The sequence below is a fragment of the Coregonus clupeaformis genome, chromosome 8 (genome assembly GCF_020615455.1).
Source record: "Coregonus clupeaformis isolate EN_2021a chromosome 8, ASM2061545v1, whole genome shotgun sequence".
Classification (NCBI taxonomy): Eukaryota; Metazoa; Chordata; class Actinopteri; order Salmoniformes; family Salmonidae; genus Coregonus; species Coregonus clupeaformis.
The window spans coordinates 51,307,090-51,332,315 of record NC_059199.1 but is presented as its reverse complement, the minus strand read 5'-3'; the positions used below and the strand labels follow the sequence as shown (position 1 = coordinate 51,332,315).

Below are 25,226 nucleotides of genomic sequence, written 5' to 3'. Positions count from 1 at the left end.
GACTGCTCTCCTCCACCTTATCAGAGTGAAGCAGCCAGGACTGTGTGACTAAGCCAGCCTAGCAGAGACGTCACATTAACCTGCATGCATTTGAAGATGGGTGTAGTGCAGGTGATTACAAACCGGCTGTGGGTAGCCCTATCTAACTAGCTAGAACCAGGTATCCCAGCTGACCTGGAAGAACCTCAGCATGGCACGGCTGTGGAGGGATGCTGTTTTTAGTCTTCTCTCACACATTTACATTTACATTTACGTTATTTAGCAGATGCTCTTATCCAGAGCGACTTACAAATAGGTGCATTCACCTTATAGGCACTGGGATAACCACTTTACAATGTTTTTGTAATTTAAAAAAAAAAAAAATGGGGGGTTGGGGTAAGGGGGGGTAGAAGGATTACTTTATCCTATCCCAGGTATTCCTTAAAGAGGTGGGGTTTTAAGTGTCTCCGGAAGGTGGTGAGTGACTCCGCTATCCAGGTAGCAACAAGCTAGCTAAATTTCAAGCACAGTAGCCACTTGCTACCTAACGTTAACGGTTCAGACAATGAGGTTAGAAAACAGCTGAATGGTAGGCAATTATTGTATGTAATTATTGTAGGCAGCCAGCTGGCGTAATTACAGGCACTCTCAGGCGTGAAACAACTATACCGTTGCTAATAGCTACTCGCCAGCTAGTCCAGGTGGTGGGTTAGCTAGCTAGCTTCGTGCTACACTGGGCACAGTCGAATACAATACTAACCTACAATAATTACATACAACAACCCACGATAACTACCTACAATACCTAACTACAATCTAAATACATAGTTTAAGCCTTACTCGACAAAGCCCAAGCTATGTATAAAGCCAAGCTTACCCGACGCCAAGCTTACCCGACGACCTCCTCCTTCGACGCTACAGGAACTCAATGAATGTCACCCGACGTACACACCATGTTCCTTCCTTCCGTCCCTCCCTCCATCTCGCCTGGTTTCTTTCACCCTCTCATGTTCATCTTCACAACCTCTCCCAATCATCTTCACAACCTCTCCCCAAGGCTCTGGAGGAAATCAAAGGTGTGAAACCTCATTTCAATAATCAGCTCAATTTAGCATGACGGCGATGGCACTCTCATGGTTGTGCTGTGCTACAGGAGAAAGCAAACACGAGAAGGAGAATGACCATTCATAGCCAGATGATGGTCCTTGCTGTATGTAGGGATACTGAGAACTATATCATAACTGATTTATGTTGAAATAAGATGTACATGGAGTTCCTCAAGGCTCTGTTTTCGGACCATTGTTCTGATGATGACTTCTAGGAACTTGTATCCTTTGGGAAACTCTTCAGCTAAACCTTTATGGGGTAATTAGACTTTATCTACTGGAACAGATTCTGAGTTGAGGTTTTTACTGCTAATGGATGCATCAAACCATCAACTTTGAAGTACATTTTTTTCACATTTTCAAGCCAAACATCATTCCACCAAACACCATTACTTCCCTGTGAAGTAATTTATATTAGATAATGCTATTTTAAAGCGTGAAACAGGTGGCGTCAAAGACAGTAGAAACCTCGGTCTCAGTCTTTCTTTCCCTGAATAACATTAACAAGGTTAAACTTCTTACAAAGTTATAGTCATGTGGAAAATGCCAATTCTGCTCCTATTCGAAAGCAACACATAAGAAGCATTTTTCTCTATGTCCCATTACTGGCTATGACAGCTGAATGTTGTCCTCCTCAACATATTTATATCTTTGTTCTAGTTTTTGTGGTCTCGTTTCAGTGTGTTGATCAATAGTTTCTCGACAGACTTTAGGGTCTCTTCTCTTCCAGAGAGGATGGAATATGTAAATGCATCCAGTTAGCTAGGGCCACTGTCTGTCTGTTTGCTTTTATGTGTGATTTGGGCAGCTTGTTAGCAGAGTACAGCTTACACATCACAACTCACCCAGCAGAAAGCTTTGGCAGGCAGTTGGCAAAGAGGTCTCTCTGACAATACAAGGCTTTTTGCTTAGGAACTGAATTCTCATTCTGCTTGTTTGGGAGGGAGTCCATTGTTAATTATTTCTCAATGACAAGTAGATATCAGCCTCATTAGGAGGGTAAATGTAAAACATTTGGGAGTTTCTCAGGTACAACACTACGCCAGGATGACAAGGGAGCAGACCACAAGGGTACAACAATGTTAGATGTGAAGGTGTTCATTGAATTAAATTAGCTGTGTACCACCATATGGGCATACATCGCATGTGTGACACTGTCGATAGTGATATTAACATACTGCCTATTGACATGTTGCCAATTGAATTCCTCTGTGTTTTCTCATCATTTGATATATCTAATCAAACCATTTACATACGTTTTTGAAGGATGTATAGAACATTATAGGACTCACAGTATATACTGTTACAGTCAAAGTGTTACCAACTTACCTAGTAAAATAAGCATTATAAAAACCTCATGTTCAGTTTGTGAGTGATTGCACTCTTCATTACCATATTCACATGAAATCCTCTCATATGGCCAAACAAGGCATGTGTTGCCTATGTTTCCTATAAACAGGATCATGGTAAACTGTATTTATCCCTGTTTCAGCATGGCGCTTATGCCCTCATGCTATCTCTATTCTACCATGTAGGATAGAGGCCAGGGAGCAAAGGCTGCATGATAGTCAGTACTGTAGAGAGAGAGAGACACTAAACCAATGGCATGGTTTGCTCATACCAGGGATAAAGACAAACTTAAGAAAATAAGACGTAAAAACACAGGCTATGCTTGCTTACTCTTTGTGAAGAGATGGCAAATATGTTCTATATATGTTAAGTTGTCTTAAACATGTCTAGCTATTGGTGCCAGTGAATCACAACTAATCTGGTGTTGGAAGTGTGGAGGGCCTTAGCAACACAGCATCTGAAAAAATAGGAACTCATTCACTTGGATGGCCTATAACAAGGGGTTCCCAAACTTTTTTGGCCCGTGACCCCTTTTTGACATCATTTTAGCGACCCGACCATGTAAAAAAAAAGTGATGTAATCAAAGGCCATTGTTTACTTTTTTAATTTAGGGCTATGACAGTCTATTACAAATCAGTCTGACAGAATTTTTGACAGTATTTCAATATAAAGGAAGTATGGTTAGAAGTGACTGAAATGCATCAGAAAGGTACTGAGAAGTTCAGAAGATCATCAGGCAATAATTCTGTATGATATTCTGTGTAGAAAATAACATCATCATTGATTATCTTTTCCCCCCAGTCTGATTTAGGGGCTTCTGGGCATTGTAGAGGGAAACAGAAGACACATACCTGTCCTGAGAGTCTTATCTTTCAGTGATGGGGTCATAATATTTTATAGCTTAAACCATTCAAAAGATAGAGCCACATTTGTAGGAAGAAAACAGAAACAACTCTGTTTATTACAACCGCATCTAGCGGCTACCAGAGGTTACTGACGTAACCCCAGTTCTATGAACCAAGCGCAAATTATTTTATTTTATTTCACTTTTTCTCACAATCCCATTTTTAAGTCGCAACCCCTAGTTTGTAAAACGCTGGCCAATAACCTTAACTTCCCAGTATCCATGCCTACTGATGGCTTACAGGCACTGTCTCCCTTTCCACTGCACCCCCTCCCCTGTATTCCAAAGCGTCTAAAAATGGTATTTAATTCAGATGAAGAATGGTTATATGCAATTATTTTTTAAAGAATCCCTGAATATGCTAACGGTTTTCACAGGACACCCCTGAGTCTTTAATCATACTGAAGAATGTGGAACACCCCTGGGCATCTAGGATCCATGTCTTTCCTGGAGCTTTCATGCGAACACTGCTTGGGTCTCATAACTCTCATAGTTAAGTTAGTTCATGGAAGGTATTGGAGTACAGAGTACAGGATCAGACATATCTCAGCTTACTGTAGGTGACATGTAACTACAATGGTTAAATGGCACTATTATGACATACCGTATTCTAATGAGACCATATTGACAGGAGAACTGTGTTGTTGCTGTAACTGTATGTTATTTGAAGTCCAAGGAAAGTAGTGGAGTATAACTGCATGTTACTGTCGTCACTGAATTATCCTGAGTCCTCGTCTCATCGTACTGCTCACGTGTGCCTGCCTACTGTCGCCTGGAAGACGGCACATAAAAGAAGCCTCAGCCTCGGAGGGATCAAGCGGGAGAAATGTCTTAACAGTGTATGAAACACAAAAACTCCCACCGATGAAAATCAATAATGACAACAGGACTGTTTTATGTCCAACTCAGGGAAGCTTCAAAGCAAGCGAGGCTGCTGGAACCGGGTACACAGAAGCCATCAAGCTGCTGCAGTGGCAGAGACAAATGTATTCACATATAGACAAAGAGGTGTCGCATGTGATGGGAACAAAACAGAGTGCATATTTCTTCCAGACAAAACAATGTCTACGTAGAAAAACACCTGCAGGCCCCAAAACAATGCTTGTTCTCTCTCGAGTAAGCCTCTCGTTTTTAAAAACTTGATTGATTTTCTCATGCAGCTTTTCAAGTTGGCACTTTTGAGAGGTCCAGGAGGATCTTGCTTTGTTATTATGGAGGACCCCATGAAGACAGACACACAGACATACACACGGACACACACATGTTGGAATTAACAGTGTACTGTAGGCCTATCACTCCCAGTGCCCAGCCCTCGGCCGCAGCTTATTCAAATGAAGCTTCTCAGAAGGCATAGTGAGGTTTGAGTCCCATACAGCCCTTTCTACTGGTATAATAAGCAGGGTCGTGGCATGAAGGAGAAGGCGTCATAATCTGTCTGTAGTGTTTCCGTACATTAAAACACTCTGTAGGATGGGTAGGGGGTAAGGGTTTGGACACACACACATATTCACGCCTGTGCGCACACACACGCATACACACACACACACACACACACACATCATAGCTGCAAAGTACCAGTTTTCTCCTGAGCAAAGAAACCCACTTTTTCCCCCCATCTTTCTCTTTTCTTTCTCTTGAGCTGTGAGCTTTCCTTCTTTAGCCTCACTAATGAGCTATGGCTGAAGATGACAAGCAGTGTCTCTAATGGCTTGTATTATAACACACACATATGCACGTACACACACACACACCGCATGTTCATGCATGCATTACACCCATATACACGCCCACACTAACGCTCACCCAATAAATCCATACTCACAAGTGGATAAGTTTCATGATTTGATTTGATTTTACATTTTAAATTACATAAACATGATCATTACACTGGCAACAGTGACATTGGTTTGTGACAAAGGTGGGTATAGAATAATTATAGACGAGCACAGTTTTGCACGGGCAAGGACACACATGACATGAAGGACATGCATGTTCTGAATATCATTATTTCACAGACTACCAAAATTCTGTACTTCATTGACTTAAATCTCATAGGAATGTAGCACACATTTACAACTTGCAATAGACATGAAACGAAATAAATAATACCTACATATCTGAGCCTATTTTGGGATAATCTATGAAAAATGTATATACCATTTACTATAATTGTCTCTTATCATTGTAGCAGGAAAATGTCCCCCTGTGCCAAGGCACGCAACTTCACAGCATGGTTTCTTCCCAAGCACTCCAGGGTCCATGTGAAAGAATGAATGAATGAGCAATCGCCTCTCAGTTCTCTTTCTTTGAATGAGGGAATATAACATTTATGGAAATGATATCCATATAAACATACTATACTATACTATACTATACTATACACACACACACACACACTGTAATTAGCATTCAGATGTTATAGAACTACTATGTGAGTGGAGGATATTGACTGAGCTCTGCTATGAGATGCTGTGGAGGGTTTCAGAAGAGTCTGAGTCACAGTTATTACTGCACTTAGATCGACTGTGAATGAATGGCGATTCTCTTTATGACTCAGACATAAACAGTCCTCTACAGGAGAGCCCATTCCCAGGGCCTAGATGTGATTATACAGCCAATCCCGCCACTGTTCACTCCTATGAGAATAAATACTGAATTGCATGGCCATATAGTTGCATTTGAAATCACCAACACTGACATCTTGTGGAGGTTTCATGCCATAACTAATACTGTCTAATTGAGTGCTTTATTCATTGAGAATATTGAATATGTAAATTATGGGGTGTGTCTCTAAAGGCAAACTATAGTGTGTGATAAAGCAAAATAAAAATAGTGTAACTACCCCAATACATTTGTCATGTGTAACCTTTAACCAATCACTCCTCAATTACATCATCGGGCAGCCCTGTAATTTGTCAATTTTCTCACAGTAATATACTCAGACTTCTCTATAATTGGTTAGAGTATTTGTTCATTAGAAGGGTCTGAATCCATGCCTCAGTAATAACCCACACACACACAGTCAGTCATTCAGCCGATGATCTCTCTCATATCAGATATGTAAAGCGGCGTTCTCATTCCTCTACAGTGCCACATCCCATTTCATCTCAACACAGAGCTTGTCATGTGGTTAGTTGGTATGTTCAGGGTTTCAAAGTTTCAAAGTTACAGTCCAATTTTCCTCCTCTGTGTTGGTGATGATTTTAACAAGGGCCTGAGGGACTGTGGCATCATCCCAACGCTGCCACCAATTTAGATAATGTGTTGGACTTAGAAGGGAGCAATCAAGATGCTTGATCCAGTGACACTATGGTGATAGGGAAGGCATGCTATCTCCTGTACCATAGATGTCAAGACCTCTTGGACGATCCTGTTGTGTATATGTGAAGTCCTTTAAATAAAGATGGGCCAGTTTGCCTCCTGATTATGGTTTATCTTCCATACCATAACCACTAGGTGGCACCATAGGTCATATTATCAATCCATGAATGAATCGTTCCATCAAAGATGGTATAGGATTCCATAAACCAACCATGGCTTTCGGGCAGAAAACTTGCCAAATGATTTATAACCTACTTTACTACAGGCCTACGGCAATATACATACCTTATAGGTGATGTGAGTCAGTTATAATGCTGTTAGTAAATCAGGGTTATAAGAAAAGAGTGATGATCCGGGACCTCTGCTCAGTAATATTTCTGGTGGTCCTAAAATCTCGCGATACATTCCTCCCATTTCGTGCCATTGTTATTCACCAAGGGTACCGTGTGCATTTTTTGTAAGCACCTCCCATAGAGATAGTTAGAGGATGCAACATTGTATCTGCCCTATTGTGGCGTCTGTGCAGCATGGACAGCGCCACTGAGTCAATTTTCTTCTTCTGCTACTTCTATGAGTTGGTAAACAAACTGAAAGGGTGAATACTGCCACCTGGAGTGTGTTGTTTGAACAGGTATAAAGCCAAGGTTACTGCCACCTGCGGCTTTGGAATGTTTGCTCATGAGTATAATTCATTGGCTGATCCCTCCTGGTGACCTGGATGGAATTATGTGATCCTTCCTTAATCCATAGGATGTCCCACCCAGTGGTATAGTGGAGGGTGTACGCAGGTATACACCATATACCCACTTATTTTTCAGTGGGCATTGCGTATAGTCACTTCTTAATCCCTACGATGCGTATCAAAGTAGTGTAGTGGAGGTATATACTGTCTCAATTAATAAGGCTGATGGAACAGATCAGAATGTTTAGATAAAATGTTGATAAACTATTAGGCTATTTCTTCACATTTTAGGCGCAGCAATGTGCACCCGGCTGTAGGCCTACACGCTAATGTTCCAAAATGTAATTTGCGGAAAACACCTTTCTAAAATGTGGACCGCACATGGTAAGCGGTTTCATGGACAGAGATGGTAATATCCATAAAAAAATTAGAAAGAGCGGAGATCTAAAGATGCAACAACTGTCATGGATTGCTAATATGGCTACTAGACAATAAAATAAAGTTGAAAGAAAACCAATAGAATAGGAGGACCCATTTGAGGAAGTCTTTATAAAAGAATTGCCTCCACGTTTCTATGGTGGGATTTTGTCTATAGGCTACTTTAAGCAAGGTAAGATATGCCTCATAATACAGATGTAGGATCTTAATTTGAGCTAGTTTGCTTCCGCTGGAAAATATCCTGCAGCAACAGGAAATGTGAATTATTATGTTGATTATAATTAATGACTTTTTTATAGGGGTTGGTACATTTTTCGTTAGGGCAAATTAAATCTGACGTTTAAAGTGTCAATTGCAAACTTTAGAAGCCTTTTTAAACCTTGAATACAATACAAGTTTGCATTGTCTGCTGTAGAGGAACATTCTCAGCAACAAACGAGTGATAAAATTAAAGATCCTACATCTGTATGAAGTAACTCAATTAAGGAACAAGAAAAATATAGCAAAGGTAATGATAGGCCTAACCTTCTTCTGGTAGATGGAAAGGCTTTCCCAAAAACCATCTCAATTAAATGTTAACTAGTTACAAAGTAGCCTATGCCTAAATGGCAGAATGATATCATGATTATTTGCATTATTGGCCATTTCTTTTGCAAACTCCATCCCGTGCTACAGAAACACTGCTAACCAAACAACAGTGCCTATGCACATGAATTAAAGGGTAACTACACTCAAAAAGTAAATATTCCCAGACCTCCTGATGTGGTTTAAGCATTGTTATGGACTTAGAACATCCAATTTATCTACACAGTGCAATGTCCCCAATCACTGCCCTGGGGCATTGGAATGTTTTTTTAGACCTGAGGAAAGAGTGCCTCCTACTGGCCCTCCAACACCACTTCCAGCAACATCTGGTCTCCCAACCAGGGACCAACCCTGCTTAGCTTCAAAGGCAAGCCAGCAGTGGGATGCAGGGTGGTAAGCAAAGATGGTGGATAGATGGTGAAAACAAAGATGGTGGATAAATTAAGATGTCCCATTCGGGCCGCTTACCATTGATCACAGTTCCAGTCTGCTTAAGGACCACCATCACGGTTGACAACTCCATTGTGTCCTCCTCCCAGGGTGCCAAGAACCTTGGCATGACCCTGGACAACACCCTGTCGTTCTCCGCTAACATCAAAGCGGTGACCCGATCCTGCAGGTTCATGCTCTACAACATTCGCAGAGTACGACCCTACCTTACACAGAAAGCGGCACAGGTCCTAATCCAGGCACTTGTCATCTCCCATCTGGATTACTGCAACTCGCTGTTGGCTGGGCTCCCTGCCTGTGCCATTAAACCCCTACAACTTATCCAGAACGCTGCAGCCCGTCTGGTGTTGACCTTCCCAAGTTCTCTCATGTCACCCCGCTCCTCCGCACACTCCACTAGCTTCCAGTTGAGGCTCGCATCTACTACAAGACCATGGTGCTTGCCTACGGAGCTGTGAGGGGAACGGCACCTCCTTACCTTCAGGCTCTGATCAGACCCTACACCCAAACGACGGCACTACGTTCATCCACCTCTGGCCTGCTAGCTCCCCTACCTCTACGAAAGCACAGTTCCCGCTCAGCCCAGTCAAAGCTATTTGCTGCTCTGGCACTCCAATGGTGGAACAAGCTCCCCCACGACGCCAGGATAGCGGAGTCACTGACCACCTTCCGGAGACACTTGAAACCCTACCTCTTTAAGGAATACCTGGAATAGTATAAAGTAATCCTTCTACCCCCCCCATAAAAAAAAAGTGGTTGTCCCACTGGCTATCATAAGTTGAATGCACCAATTTGTAAGTCGCTCTGGATAAGAGCGTCTGCTAAATGATGTAAATGTAAATGTAAAATGGTTCTCCCATAGGCTCCAATGCATTAGCAACTGGGTCTGGTATGAACCAGAAAAAAGCAGCGAGTGAGATGTCTCGCTTCCTTTTCCGCCTCTGGTGAAAGTCCTCAATGGCGCTGCCAGGCTTTTGGGTAGTGCAGCTGGGATATGTGTACTATCCTGTCAGAGCTTTCGTATCCCGCCCTTTACAATGTTCTTGCTGTAAAATGTTTGGACGGGAAAAGTCGAGATGTGGGACGTGTGGGAAAGATCACTATGAAGGAGATGTTGAATGTTTAGTAGAAGAGTGGCTGAGGAGCAAAGACTTGTAACTGGGGTGGAGAACCTGAAGCGAAATCCTTGGAATGCCCGATTAGAGTGAAAGAGACTGAGGTTGGCAAAATCAGGGCAGTTGAGAGAGTCTCCTATGCGAAAGTTGTCCAAAGGGTAGAAAGGTCAAATAAGAGTTTGTTTAGCTGGGCAGAGTTTGTTTAGTTGCCCATAAAAGGCAAACATTTGTAAAATATTTTAAAAGCATTGGATTGGTGTGAGAAATATGGTATCCACTCATGGGGAGAGAATTGGAATTAAGCCTCAGATGAAATGGGTAGGTAGTATTACCAGCAGTACCAATACATTTTTCATTTGAAGAAAGTGGACTGTTGTGTCATTTATAGCAATGGTGGTAAACAGCACTGCCTGTATGGAATATACTTTTATTTTGTGATTTTCTTTTCACCCCGTCCAGTTGGCGGCGACAATACACCTTTTGTATGTAGTTCGCCATAAGACCTCACCGAAGAAGAAGAAGAAGGCTTTTGCGGTGCTAGTCCTCTATCTATCTCTATGTCTCCTTCACATCAAGCATACAGTGGACATTTTTGTCATTAAGCGAAATAAATTGCGTACGACTTTTACAGTTTTGTGGTCTCCCGTGAGTTCGTGAAAGGGAATGTCGAACGGTGAAAGATCGGTTAGTGAGGCGCCTGGGAACGGCAACATTATGGGTGAGTTCTCTGACTGTCCGTTTTAATTCATACTGGAACTTTTGCTATAGTTTGTGTCCTCGGAGTAGGTAGCTACTAAAAAACTTTGCCAGAATTAGCTAGCTTCCTAATAAGTAAGTTACCCTACTAGAAAAACAACGATAGCTCGAAAATGACCGCGAGGACTGTGGCATTAGTTGTGTTTGTTCGACTAAGTGTATTTGTTCTCTAGCACACAGTTTGCTAGTACTAGCAAACGAAAACTAACTTAGGGATCTACCAATTGTTAGCTAACTAGCATTTTAAGATACAGCCAGAGAAGTTGATTACTGGCCAAATGATATACTGTGTGAAGAATGTAAACTGAGTTGAGCAACTTCAGATGCCAGTTGTGGTGCTTGTGAGAAGTTGGCAACCCCAACAAAGGCGCATCATAACTGACGGTACGTTTCTAGCTAGCTACAGTACCTACAGTAGCTAACAAAACTAACGTTATCTAGCTAAGTTAGTTAACTAACTACTAGTACAGAGAGAACAATGAGGTTAGCTAGTTATAAAAACGTTTGCCACTAACTAGCTAGCTAGTAAGTTGTAATGGGATAGTTGACGTCGCAGCTCGCTTGCTAGCTGTGAATGGCTGCAATTCTGAAAAGTCGATTTAGCTAGTTTAATTTCAGACGTAAAAAAAAAAGTGTTGGTAAAATAATCATTAGTTAATTCAAATAGGTTTAATCAATGGTAAAGTCAATGTGGAGGAAACCTGGAGCAAAGTTGTTATGAATCTACAAACTTCCTCAAACACAACATCTAGCTAGCTAACGTTACCTACCTAATTTGAGTGTCTATCAAAATGTCAAACAAACTGTCGTCTATTCAGCATCAACAAAATGTTTTACTTGGAGTGGAGTAGAATGACTGCAGTATCTCCTTTTTGGAAAACCTAGTCCTTGTATTGGTTCACATGAGACTGGATTCATACTGTTGTACTGTACTCACATGGCAGATGCTCTGACTGAGTACCGAGTTACTCTGCCTGTCAGTTATTCCTCCATGTGACCTGTAACTGTAGTATCTGTCATGGAATGGGTTGCTGTGAGTGTAGAGGCCATCGATCCTCACCCTAGCCATTCAAACGTTTTCTCTAGTCCCTATGGAATGCATGCAATGTTATTACTTTAGCTTGAGTAAATAAATGCAGTTTCCCACCATATCTCTCTCAATTGTTATTGAACAATTGCCATCTCTCCATTATTGTTGCTAACTGTTTTTGTGTCAGTCAGTGCTAGGGGTGTCTCGGTGACCCCTGTGTTTTGTTATTCATATGAGAAATGCCATCGGGCTTTACCTGTTCTGAAAAATCCCCAGGCTCTTCATAAACAATTGATTTTCGTCATGTAATTGGATGGAAACTCTAAGCATTTCGAGCATGTCACCATTTTTGGGTTGTAGGCCTATTGTATGACATGACAGACGTATCCTGTGTACTACATGCACTACAGGCCAAGCCTTCCCCAGTGTGAAGGCATATTGTCCACAGTGACACAGCATAATAAGTCCAGTCTGTGAGTCAGTGTGTCAGATGGCTGGGCCTGGGAATGCCAGGATGTCTGTGATGACACAGACACCCCAGAGTTTGTTTAGCTGGGCAGAGTTTGTTTAGGTGCCAATAAAAGCCCCATTTTTGTATTCTTCCTCTAGCGTATTCCTTCACTCCCCCTCAAAGATTTTAAAAGCATTGGATTGGTGTGAGAAATATGGTATCCACTCATGGGGAGAGAATTGGAATTAAGCCTCTGATGAAACGGGTAGGTAGGCCTACACGCAGGCTGAGTATCACCAGCAGTACCAATACATTTTTCATTTGAAGAAAGTGGACTGTTGTCATTTATAGCAATGGTGGTATCCTTTAGTATTTGCAAGCCAACGTCAGTGTACTGTGCTAGGCTAACCTGCTAGGCCTTGCTTTAGGGTTAGCTAAACACACCTCTTTCTAACCTCAGGCTCTCAGAGGCAGACTAGCCTCACATCTCTTCCGTCAGTTTATCCACCACCAGCAAAGAAGAATAACAAATCTACTCTGTTTGAAGGGAGCATGTAGCAATGTGAGTGGGAACAGATTGTATCAGGCTATCAGTGCATGGGGAAATAGTGGTGGAAGGGCAGGCCTAAAGGAGAAGGCAGCGCTGCTTTCCTGGAGGTATGTAGTGGCCTTTGTTAAAGCAATTGTTTGTAAAGGTTGAGGTGAACAGCAAAGACACAGATGTCCACCACACAACGTGTTCCTCGCAGTGACCCTGGCCTTGGTGGAAGCTCTCTCTCCAACCTTGACAGTGGTATTTGAAATGTGTCATGGGAGTTGCCTTGAAAAAGACCTGGCTTCCTTTAGTAAATGTCAACAAGCCGCTTATGCCTGCTATATGAGTCAGGAAGTTGCGGTAGATGTAGCCTATGTTTCACTCCTTTCATTTTTTCATAAAAGATGAGGCTAACTTTTATGACCCTCCCCTTGGACTCACGGAAAAGTAGGGACGGCTCATTGTTTTTGGCTCTGAATTGCACATCAAACATTTCTCTTCTCAGCGCTAGCTAAGAGATCAGCATTATGATGTTGCTGCTGTCTCAGCTATGTGCTAAAGTGGTTGCCATGTGTCTGATCAGTGACAGGCACCACTGACAGTCGTACTGTACGTGACAGACGCTTCTGCTCCAGAGGAGACAGACAGACAACATCAGGAGGAAGTGGCTTGGGCGATGATGCATGCTACAGTAGGCTACATCTGTCAACTTCTAACTTCCCCCTTCCCACCTGGCATTTGCAACATTGAAACCCTCAAAGACAATGAGATTGAGTGAAGGCTAGGTGAGGCAGATCCTCTTCTGTGGAAGTGGGTCGTTAATAGCCAATGAGCTGAAAAACTGTAGAGAAAGAAACAGCCTCCTGCTCTGAGCAGTGCTTTACGGCCAAAAACGGCTCCTCCGCTTAATAATCTCAAGACTTTTGGCCCAACTGTCTTGGTCTGGGATAGCCTGAGTGAGTGCTCAAATTCTTGCCACCTTGTTGTTGATGGCTTTACACTACGATGTTTGAGAGACGAAACATGTAGGAAATTGCTGTTTGTCAGTGAGGACTGAAACGTGGAGTCTAGCTACTGACTCGGGATGATCTGCTCTTCGTCAGTCTCTCCAACACTGGAAGCCGTGTGAAGAGGCCCGTGGGCTGTCGGCCAATGGGATTTCATGGCTATGGGCTGGTAGCCAATTGAATCTCATTTCACATCAGCCGGTGAAAGGACTGAAGGATGTATCATCATCACCTCTCAACTCTGGGATTAACCAATAACAACTCTCATAAACTGACCTAAAATACTGTAGGAAGTTTGAGTTAGTTGTAACTCCTCCAAAACTGACCCTCTGAAGTGGGCTGTAGGAGTGAGGATTGGGCTATTTGAATGCTAGGTAGGTTGACCGTGTTTTCCTCTCTCTGATGTGCTGAATAACAAGCGTCATTGGCTGTCCTACTGCTTTAGCCTAAACTTGTCCATGTCATTACAATTGGCAAATAGATTTTTCTTCTTCCCTTAACTGAGAACATTGTTTGGCTTCTGACCCCACACTCCTCTTCGGTAATGGCTTCTATCCTATTTAGGTAAAGACCCGTTATAGAGGATCTTTCATGTCACTTTACTGGCAGCCAGAGAGCTGTAAAATAATCTGAGGCTACAACCCTGTTTTCCAGACTAGACCCGTCATGAATCGTGATCCATCTCTGTGTTTTACACCCTCTCTGATAAAAAAAAAAGGATGTCTGAGACGTTTATGCGTGGGTTTGACTACAAATAACCTAGCCCTATAAAACATTGGTAAAATCCCTTCAAATAGAATGAGGAAACTAAGTGGAAAAAGACTGGTTATGACCTTATTTATTTGTCATACCTGTGGCAGATTGAATGACATTTTTGGTGAAAGAGATGTAGGAACTAGCATTAACCAAGCAAACCAAAATGATGTGTACCACTACCACCACCACACATCTGATTGAGTGCTATAGGCAAAATAGAGTAGCAAGACCTATCAGTATATTGGTTAGTCTAGAAGTTACACAAGTGAGGTAAACTGTACCTCAGAAGTTCTGCCTTTCTGACTACTATATGAGTAGGCATGTTTCTTAGTCATGATGGCACTTGCACATTGAAACGGCGTCAAAGTGAGATTGACACCTGAGGTCCGCAGGCAGGAATGTGTTATTCTGACACAAGCTGGATGGTGGACTCATTTGTCGCTCTTCTTCTTAACTGATATAGTGTATTTCTAATTTCTTTCCTTTATGGTGTGGTGCTCCTCCTGTCTACTGTGGACTTGGAATCATTCTGCATCTCCTCTCATCCACCACCACCTCACTGTCAACCATCTTGACCTGCACACTCTCCAAACCAGCTGTAAGTATTATTGAGACTGATTACCTAACGTCACTCCACTGTGCTGTACCTTTCGGCTATAATATTTACTTATTTTACAATGTTAAGAGGTACTTTTGGTCATGTAGTGTATGTGGACACCTGCTCGTCGAACATCTCATTCCAAAATCATGGGTATTAATATTGTGTTGGTCCCCCCTTTGCAGCTATAATTGCCTCCACTCTTCTGGGAAGGCTTTCCACTAGATGTTGGAACATTGCTGCGGGGACTTGCTTCTATTCAGCCACGAGCATTAGTGAGGTCGGGCACTGATGTTGGGTGTTTAGGCCTGGCTCGCAGTCGGCGTTCCAATTCATCCCAAAGGTGTTTGATGGGGTTGAGGTCAGGGCTCTGTGCAGGCCAGTCAAATTCTTCCACACCGATCTCGACAAACCATTTCTGTATGGACCTCGCTTTGTGCACGGGGGCATTGTCATACTGAAACAGGAAAGGGCCTTCCCAAAACTGTTGCCACAAAGTTGGAAGCACAGAATCGTCTAGAAAGTCATTGTATGCTGTAGTGTAAAGAATTCCACTCACTCACTACTGTGTCGCTCTGGATAATAGCGTCTGCAAAATAACTAAAATGTAAAAATGTCCTTTCACTGGAGCTAAGGGGCCTAGCCCGAACCATGACAAACAGTCCCAGACCATTATTCCTCCTCCACCAAACTTTACACTTGGCACTATTCATTGGGGCAGGTGGCGTTCTCCTGGCATCCGCCAAACCCAGATTAGTCTGTCGGACTGCCAGATGGTGTTGCATGATTAATCACTCCAGAGAATGCGTTTCCACTGCTTCAGAGTCCAATGGCGCGAGCTTTACACAACTCCAGATGCTTGGCATTGCGCATGGTGATCTTAGGCTTGTGTGCAGGTACTCGGCCATGGGAACCCATTTTATGAAGCTCCCGATGAACAGTTCTTGTGCTGACGTTGCTTCCAGAGGCAGTTTGGAACTCGGTAGTGAGTGTTGCAACCGAGGACAGACGATTTTTACACGTTTCAGCACTCTGCGGTCCTGTTCTGTGAGCTTGTGTGGCCTAGACATTTCCCCTTCACAATAACAGCACTTACAGGAAGTCACTGAGCTCTTCAGTAAGGCCATTCTACTGCCAATGTTTGTCTATGTAGATTGTGTGGTTGTGTGCTCGATTTTTATACACCTGTCAGCAACGGATGTGGCTGAAATGGCCGAATCCACTCATTTGAAGGGGTGTCCACATACTTTTGTATATATAGTGTAAGAATGTTAGATTGGGCATATGAATTCAATTATCTGATGAATGATTGAATTCAACAAATTATCCATGTTGCTGTTTTTTTTATATTTCCTGGACCCGTCAAGTCATCAGTTTTTATAGGCCAGTGATATCCCAGCTACTGTAGCGAAATGTTAAGTGTTGGTAACCAGACTTTTGTTTAGACTTGTTACCCGCCCGGACAGTTGGGAAAAGCACTAACTGATGTTTGGTTTCGGTCTACAGCAACAGAAGCTTCTGGAAGGTTACGTGGGCTTTGCCAATCTCCCAAACCAAGTGTACAGAAAGTCTGTCAAGAGAGGCTTCGAGTTCACTCTCATGGTTGTGGGTGAGTAGAGATCTTTGCAGCCCATTTTACGTCTCCCGCTCCTCTTTTCCAAATAAGACCCCAAAGAACAGAAAAAAGAACCTGGGATTCATCTGGGAAAACAGATGGAGATTTTACTGCTGTGTAAAAAGCTCTTTGTATGAATCAGTGAAGTATGCATGAAAATTGCTGTTAGAGGCTCCATCTGCATCCCAAATGGCACCCTATTCCCTATATACTGTAGTGCACTACTTTTGACCAGGGTCCAGAGAGCTCTGATCAAAAGTAGTTTAGTATATGGGGAATAGGGTGCCATTTGGGACACAGTCCTCTGTTTGAACGATGTGGACACATCTGTGTAAGAAATGAATGTGGATATGTAATATAGCCTACACATGGCCATAGACGTTCATGTGTCTTAGGATAACTTGTCATGCATGTAAAGCGGGACTTGAACAAACCATATTTAAAACAAATGTGCTTGAGCAATGGAGGGTAGGCAGGGTTTATTTCCCCCTCTGGAATGTGTGTGAGGCGTGTAGTGTGCCTTTTGGATTGTGGGTGGGAGGTTTCCTGTAATTCCATTCATGCAGCCAGAGTTGGAGCCTGAACATCTGACGAGAGAGAGAGACGCAGGCAGGGTGCAGGCACCATTACATCCCTGCCATTCTCCACTCCGCTCTGTCCTCTCTGTTCCATAAGTCCTGCCCAGAGCTACTGTCCCTTCAGAAAGGATTAACACCCCTTGACTTTTTCCACATTTAGTTGTTACAGCCTGAATTTTAAATGGATTAAATTGAGATTGTGTGTCACTGGTCTACACACAATACCCCATAATGTCAGTGGAATTATGTTTGTAGTAATATTTACAAATTAATGAACAATGCTGAAATGTCTTGAGTCAATATGTATTCAACCCTGTTGTTATAACCAAAATGTGCTAAACAAGTCACAGTAAGACTCTGTAATTGTTGCCAAAGGTGATTCTAACATGTATTGACTGAGGGGTATGAATAAGATTTCTGTATTTCATTTTCAATACATTTGCTAAAAGGTTTACTTTGTCATTATGGGGTATTGTGTGTAGATGGGTGAAGAAAAAATAAATACAAATTCATCCATTTTGAATCCAGCCTGTAACACAACAACATGGGGAATAGGTCAAGGGGTAGGAATACTTTCTGAAGGCACTGTACAACACTTGGTTGTACAGGAAATGGCTGTGAACACCCTAGTGAGGTCATATTCTGTCCCCTGGCCCTGTGGTGGGCAGGCTGTCGAGTCAACCCATTCCCACCTGCCTCCAGAGGAGGAGAGAGGAGGAGGAGGAGGAGGAGGAGGAGGAGGAGGAGGAGAAGAATGAGGAGAAGAACGAGGAGAAGAACAGGGGGAATGCCTGCCTGTTATTCCAGACCCACTGCTGTCAGTCTGAGTAGAGTTGAAGCATTCAAGTGGTCCCTCCCTGGAGTTTCCCCCTGTGCTGCGCTCGCAGGAAAAAGACAGTTATAGGTTCAATTTTGTCTGGAGCATGTAATTAGAATGGCAGGGTAATTGAAGCTGAGCTCATGTCATGCTGGAGATTCAGCGTCTGATAGTAGTGCATGTTGTTTAGTCTCTGCTGCTCCGTGGGGTGTGTTTCTCTGGGTGTGTTTCGCTGTGTGTGTGTTTTCTTAATTACCAGAGAACTTATGTAATATCCCTGTTTGCGATGTGAAGTGTGCCAAAGTATTTTAAAGGCACCCGCATACTAGGTTTGGTTTGCTCCTAGCAGAACTCTGCAAGGTGACGCGAACGTCTCACATACTTCTTTAAAAGACCTTCACTTGAAAAACGGCAATCGTACTGTTTATCCCTCTTGAGACGCCGTATTAACAACATAGCCAGTATACACTTCCTCATAATATTCAAAATGTATCTAAGATTTATCAAGAAATCTGTAATTAGGCCTCCCGAGTGGCGCAGCATCTAAGGCACAGCATCTAAGGGATTTCCTTGTCCCATCGCGCTCTAGTGACTCCTTGTGGCGGGCCGGGCGCCTGCAAGCTGACTCTGGTCGCCAGCTGGACGGCGTTTCCTCCGACACATTGGTGAGGCTGGCTTCCGGGTTAAGCGAGCAGTGTGTCAAGAAGCAGTGCGGCTTGGCAGGGTCATGTTTCGGAGGACGCATGGCTCTCGACCTTCGACTCTCCCGAGTATGTAGGGGAGTTGTAGCGATGGGACAAGACTGTAACTACCAATTGGACATCACGAAATTGGGGAGAAAAATGGGTTAAAATAAAAACATTAACAATCTGTGATTTTGACTTTTACAGAGGAGGTCTTAGTTAAGCAATTTTACATCTAAGTAAGATGTTTGTAGTATTTATCAAGTTAAAAAAGGCGCACGAAAACCAGTCGTCTCTCGTTGAATGACATCAAGCATTTAATTGAAGAATCCCATCCATAGTTCCCACTCCTAGGAGTAGTACTGTTAACCAATCACCGACAAACGGGCATTGATTTCGGCTACCGAACTTCGTCTTGCCTCAAGAGAAAACGTTGTGTGCACGAACAGTCAAAAATGAACTGTAACGTCACGAAATGGTCATAATATATGCACGAACTGTTTCGACTGGGAAGCAAGCATGCGACAGGCTTTAGGCTCTCTTGGTCAGAACTGATTGTCGGCAGGCCAAGTCAATGAAAGTGGGCCACAGCAGTCAGATGTTTGCGTCAGGGAGTTGACTTACTCGCTGACTCGTTAAAGGGAATTGATGGGTTTGCCAGAAGATATTTAAAGATTGTCACGCGCTAGCCAGACTTATAAAGTTTTATTGTCTTTTCCTGTGCCCTATTTGAAGGGAAAATCCCTTTTTTCACCACACACACTATCATCTGAGGCATACTTTACCTGAACGTTAAATACAGTGAAAGAAGGATTACCTCAGCCAGTTTCTGAACAGAACCACTTTCAATTTCAGCCGTCAGTGTATTTTCTGCCCCGTGTCACTGCAGTAGAAGGCAGCGCCGTCAAATGAACTGTCTCCCTCTCCCTCCCTCTCTGCAATCCAAACCTTTTCCTGCTCCCCCCCCCCTCCCGCCCCAGGAAGCCCCTCTCTCCTTGCATGCAGAGCAGTGCGAAGTTCCTCTGAATAAGCCTTCATGGTTGACACAGCTGCTGGAAATGTCCTTTTAAAGGAAGTGTGCTGCTGGTTGGATTGGTTGCTGATCGAGGAGGGCCACTGGCAGGCATGGGTCAGGCAGGGCTGCACTGAGAGGGTGCCAGGGCCATGGTCATGCTCTGGTCTGGTGGCACTTGAATGCTACTTTCTAGGTCCAGGTCACATAAACCAGCATAGTTCTAGCTGTACAATCACAGAGGCTTCACCTAATACTGTTAATGTGTCAGATCTCTCACATCGTTACAAACACTGCAGTGCCTCAAGACTAAGTCTATTCCATTGCCCTTTGTAGATATTCAATTGACTGGTTTTCAAACGACGACACATTTTGAGTTGGGGGTTAGGCTACAACAGTAGCATCCATGCTAACTGCTCTCCAGTTTTCCCTGTTAACCAGACCACTGCGGAGGATCCCATCCCAGTGTAGGGAGATCCCTTCCCAGGCCCCAGCTATAGCCCAGTGTATGGAGATCCCAATTCTCATTTCCGTGACCATAGGGATTAAAGAGGCCTCTTTCTCTCTGCCTACTCCGCAAACAAATTCTGCAACTCCAGCTCTGAATAGCTTACATCAGCTCTGATATCCCTCCTTCATCCATCTCTCCCTCCCTCTCTCTCGTCTGCAAACAAGCAAACCCACTTCTGAAGTCTGAATAGACAACTTGCTCGCTGGTATCCTGCCATCCCTCTCTCTCTCCTCCATCCCTCCTGTTCCCTTCCTTCACTCTATCCCTCACTCCATCCTCCCACCCAGAGAGATGTGTAGTGTTCTGGCTCCTGTCTTCTTTTCTGTGGTCATAGAGCTAAGCTTCCTCTCTCTCTGCCAATCAATGCTGCTGGATCTGAATCTCTGTATTGAACCAGCTTCACAGACATTCTGTCAGCTTATGGTTTCCCTAATGCAAGCTGACATTTTTAAGACGTATTTCAGCCCACTGTTTTCACAAGACCACAACATGTCCCCTCCCCACCTTCCACCATTCTCCACCCAGCTCTCAGTGAGAGGAGTAGGCCCTAAATCCTGACTTCCGTCCTGAAGAAATATCCACATAGATGATCATATCCACATCGTTCCTCATAACAGCCCGACCGCTAAAACATTTCCGTTGTTATTGTGAGGTCAGTGTGGCTCTAGCCCTGGCGGAAAACATTTACCATGTGAAAGAGTGTGTTGAAAGAGCCTCGTTATAAGGGATGGAGGGAGGGAGGGAGCGCGAAAGAGTGCTCTCCTTTGTGTGGTGTTTCTATCTCTCTCTCCCTCTCTGCCTCTTTCTTGCTCTCTCTTTCCTTGCACACAAGCGTTCAGTAGCTGGTTCATTGGCAGTAGTGAGTTGTAGATGGAGGCTGGGCCTAACCACTCTTCTAAAGGTCAGGAAAAACGCAGAGCACGGTTGGTGCATGCAGCAGCAGTGTGATTCGGTCCTGTGCCAGCCCAGCCTGCGACTCCAGACCCCTTTCATCACACAGCTCCCTTTGTTCAGCCCCTTTCTTTGGCCCCCCCGTCCCCATGCCAACCATTGCTATGTATACTGTTGATGGCGTTGGCTTACCCAGACATAAGGAGGCACCTGGGATTGTTCTCTGAAAATCTGACAAAGATGGTGAAGGAAAATGTAGCCCATATACAAATTCCAGAGCATACTATTGAATGAGCGTACTATGGAATGAATATTTGCTAAAGGAAATGTTCATTGAAATACACTAAGTCAATTAAAATCATGGAACAAGGTTGGATATAGTCTCAATATACAGCATGTTGGAAAGGGAGACACAAAATGAAGTTGAACCTTTATAGTATACAGTGAGGGAAAAAAGTATTTGATCCCCTGCTGATTTTGTACGTTTGCCCACTGACAAAGACATGATCAGTCTATAATTTTAATGGTAGGTTTATTTGAACAGTGAGAGACAGAATAACAACAAAAAAATCCAGAAAAACGCATGTCAAATGTTATAAATTGATTTGCATTTTAATGAGGGAAATAAGTATTTGACCCCTCTGCAAAACATGACTAAGTACTTGGTGGCAAAACCCTTGTTGGCAATCAGAGGTCAGACGTTTCTTGTAGTTGGCCATCAGGTTTGCACACATCTCAGGAGGGATTTTGTCCCACTCCTCTTTGCAGATCTTCTCCAAGTCATTAAGGTTTTGAGGCTGAGGTCATTGTCATGCTGGAATACCCATCCACAACCCATTTTCAATGCCCTGGCTGAGGGAAGGAGGTTCTCACCCAAGATTTGACGGTACATGGCCCCGTCCATCGTCCCTTTGATGCGGTGAAGTTGTCCTGTCCCCTTAGAAGAAAAACACCCCCAAAGCATAATGTTTCCACCTCCATGTTTGTCGGTGGGGATGGCGTTCTTGGGGTCATAGGCAGCATTCCTCCTCCTCCAAACACGGCGAGTTGAGTTGATGCCAAAGAGCTCCATTTTGGTCTCATCTGACCACAACACATTCACCCAGTTCTCCTCTGAATCATTCAGATGTTCATTGGCAAACTTCAGACGGCCCTGTATATGTGCTTTCTTGAGCAGGGGGACCTTGCGGGCGCTGCAGGATTTCAGTCCTTCACGGCGTAGTGTGTTACCAATTGTTTTCTTGGTGACTATGGTCCTAGCTGCCTTGAAATCATTGACAAGATCCTCCCGTGTAGTTCTGGGCTGATTCCTCACCGTTCTCATGATCATTGCAACTCCACGAGGTGAGATCTTGCATGGAGCCCCAGGCCGAGGGAGATTGACAGTTGTTTTGTGTTTCTTCCATTTGCGAATAATCGCACCAACTGTTGTCACCTTCTCACCAAGCTGCTTGGCGATGGTCTTGTAGCCCATTCCAGCCTTGTGTAGGTCTACAATCTTGTCCCTGACATCCTTGGAGAGCTCTTTGGTCTTGGCCATGGTGGAGAGTTTGGAATCTGATTGATTGATTGCTTCTGTGGACAGGTGTCTTTTATACAGGTAACAAACTGAGATTAGGAGCACTCCCTTTAAGAGTGTGCTCCTAATCTGAGCTCGTTACCTGTATAAAAGACTCCTGGGAGCCAGAAATCTTTCTGATTGAGAGGGGGTCAAATACTTATTTCCCTCATTTAAAATGTAAATCAATTTATAACATTTTTGACATGCGTTTTTCTGGATTTTTTTTGTTGCTATTCTGTCTCTCACTGTTCAAATAAACCTACCATTAAAATTATAGATCATTTCTTTGTCAATGGGCAAACGTACAAAATCAGCAGGGGAGCAAATACTTTTTTCCCTCACTGTACAAGACAAATTCCCCAAATCTTTTGTGGTAAGACAGAGTCACTGTAACAGTATGATGACTTTGCCATCCCCTGGCTTCTCTCATCAGAAGAATCCCTGATTAGATTCCTGAAATGCAGACAAGAAAATAATTTGACTGGGAGGAAAGATATTCAGCCCTCCCTCCCTCTCCTGTCTCTCTCCTTCTCTCCATCTCATGTTCAATTTAAACACTGCACAATTTACAAGTGTAAATATTGTACTATATATTGTGCCTTCCTGTATTATACTTATGATAAAATGTTTATTCTATTCTACTGAGCCATTTACTTTGTTCGTATTCTTACCTTTTATTTCTTGTTGTTGCATTGTCAAGAAGGAACCTGCAAGTAAGCATTTCGTTGGATGGGGTATACCATGTGTATCCTTCACATACGACTAATAAAACAACTTGACTTGACGCTGAGGAACGATCTGGAGATGTTGCGACTCAGTCTGGCGTGAAAACAAGGATTAGAAAAACGGTGCGAAATACACCTCTTGAAATTAATCTCTCTACCCCTCTCTCTCACTCTTCTCTCGCCCCCATTTCTCTTTATCTGCCCCCCCTCTTTCTCTAGGTGAATCTGGTTTGGGGAAGTCTACACTGATCAACTCCCTCTTCCTGACAGACTTGTATTCTCCTGAATACCCTGGTCCCTCTCACAGAATCAAGAAGACTGTACAGGTAAACACTAAGATGCCCTATCTATTTGATGTATTTATTCATGGTATATTTGAATGGGAACAGATAGAAACACAGTGAATAAACGATCACCTGATTATATGTTGCACCATAGCGCCAACACATTTTCAACACCCTACTTGTGTTTCTCTCTAGGAATAAAACGTTATACTTCTGTCCCTTTTGTAACAGATTAGTAATCCCCGCCCCTCCCTCCTCTAACAGGAAACGACTGTTCTTTTCCAAAAGAAAATAAATATTTCAGCTCACTCGCCACATTAAAAAGCTGTTTCCCCTTTCTGTTGCTTTATGTGCAGTGTGGTAGCTAGGTAACGTGTCTCCATCCTGTCTGACTTACCCATAAGTCCCTCTGTTGCCCACAAACGGCCTGCTATTCTCTGGTATATTATCTGATGTTGAGGCACTGCCAAGTCAGCAGGTTTTATAATGCTGGAGCCTAAAGGAATTCATACCAGTAGGCCTAACCCAGTAGGTTTGGCCATAATCTGTCTGATGCAGATCTGGGTCGTGTTCAGTGGGAATGACATAGAAGAAAACGGTCCGAAACAGGCCCTGTAATATTTTTCTCTGGGCTGTGGCCTCTTCTGGAATAGTTTAACCCTGGCATTGGCCTGGTTAACTGCTGGTACCCCAGGCTGTGCTAACACAGGTGTGCCCCAGCCAGCTCCCACCCTGCCCTTTCTGTTCTCTTGTTTTGGTTCGTTGATGTCACAGCCCTGACCCTCCCTCCACTTCATACCTGCTCTCTGACACGCTTCTGGGTTGGCCACTCATAACCTGTTACACTCCGACAGGGTGGTATCTACTCATAACCTGGTACCACCGCTGCCCAGTCTGTTGTCTGTCTGTCTGTTTGTGAATAACAAGGCTTACAACCAGTTAATCTACTTAGACTAGGAGGAATGACTTTGACTGCAAAGATATGGGCCTCTGTAAACACACAGAATATCAGACTGACTCATTGACTGGGAAAACGAATGGTGTGCAAAACAAATAGCAACAGGGAGTTTTTGCTGGCGAGAGAACTAGTACATTTCATTATAACTGGAGTCATGCTCCTCTCCTCTCTGTGGGTGTAATAGTAGTGACTACTGAGACAGAAGTTGTTGCTCAGGTCAGGGGAAATTAGTTGTACTCGCTAAGGCAGGGAACGTTATTTCTAAAAAGGGTAACAGGCAGGAAATCGGACATCTCTGAAATGAAAATGGATGGCCCTCCCTTCAGCAAAATATATTTTACCTAATCCCTCCCTGAACGCTTGGGAAAAAAACAAGTGACCCTCCCCTATACCCAAAATAATAATTAAAACAAAGTGGATAGCAGAGAACATGTCTACCGTTTACCCTCACAGACCAGAGCCTTAGAGATGCAGTTTTAGAAACAGTTTTATGTTCTGTAAGCATTACATGGCAACGCAGGAATTTC

At 43.4% G+C, this 25,226-nt stretch overlaps 1 protein-coding gene across 2 annotated transcripts in view; it reads left to right on the top strand.

Moving 5' to 3' along the window:
• The first annotated feature begins 10,434 nt into the window (after window positions 1-10,434).
• LOC121571914 (septin-7) overlaps window positions 10,435-25,226 on the top strand; it is a 39,369-nt gene continuing 24,577 nt past the window's right edge. For both annotated transcript variants that reach the window (XM_041883708.1, XM_041883707.1), the window contains exons 1-4: window positions 10,435-10,649; window positions 11,256-11,257; window positions 16,571-16,673; window positions 23,677-23,783. In XM_041883708.1, coding sequence (XP_041739642.1) covers window positions 10,595-10,649; window positions 11,256-11,257; window positions 16,571-16,673; window positions 23,677-23,783 — 267 coding nt within the window. In that variant the 5' untranslated portion in view covers window positions 10,435-10,594. The remainder of the gene's footprint in view (window positions 10,650-11,255; window positions 11,258-16,570; window positions 16,674-23,676; window positions 23,784-25,226) is intronic.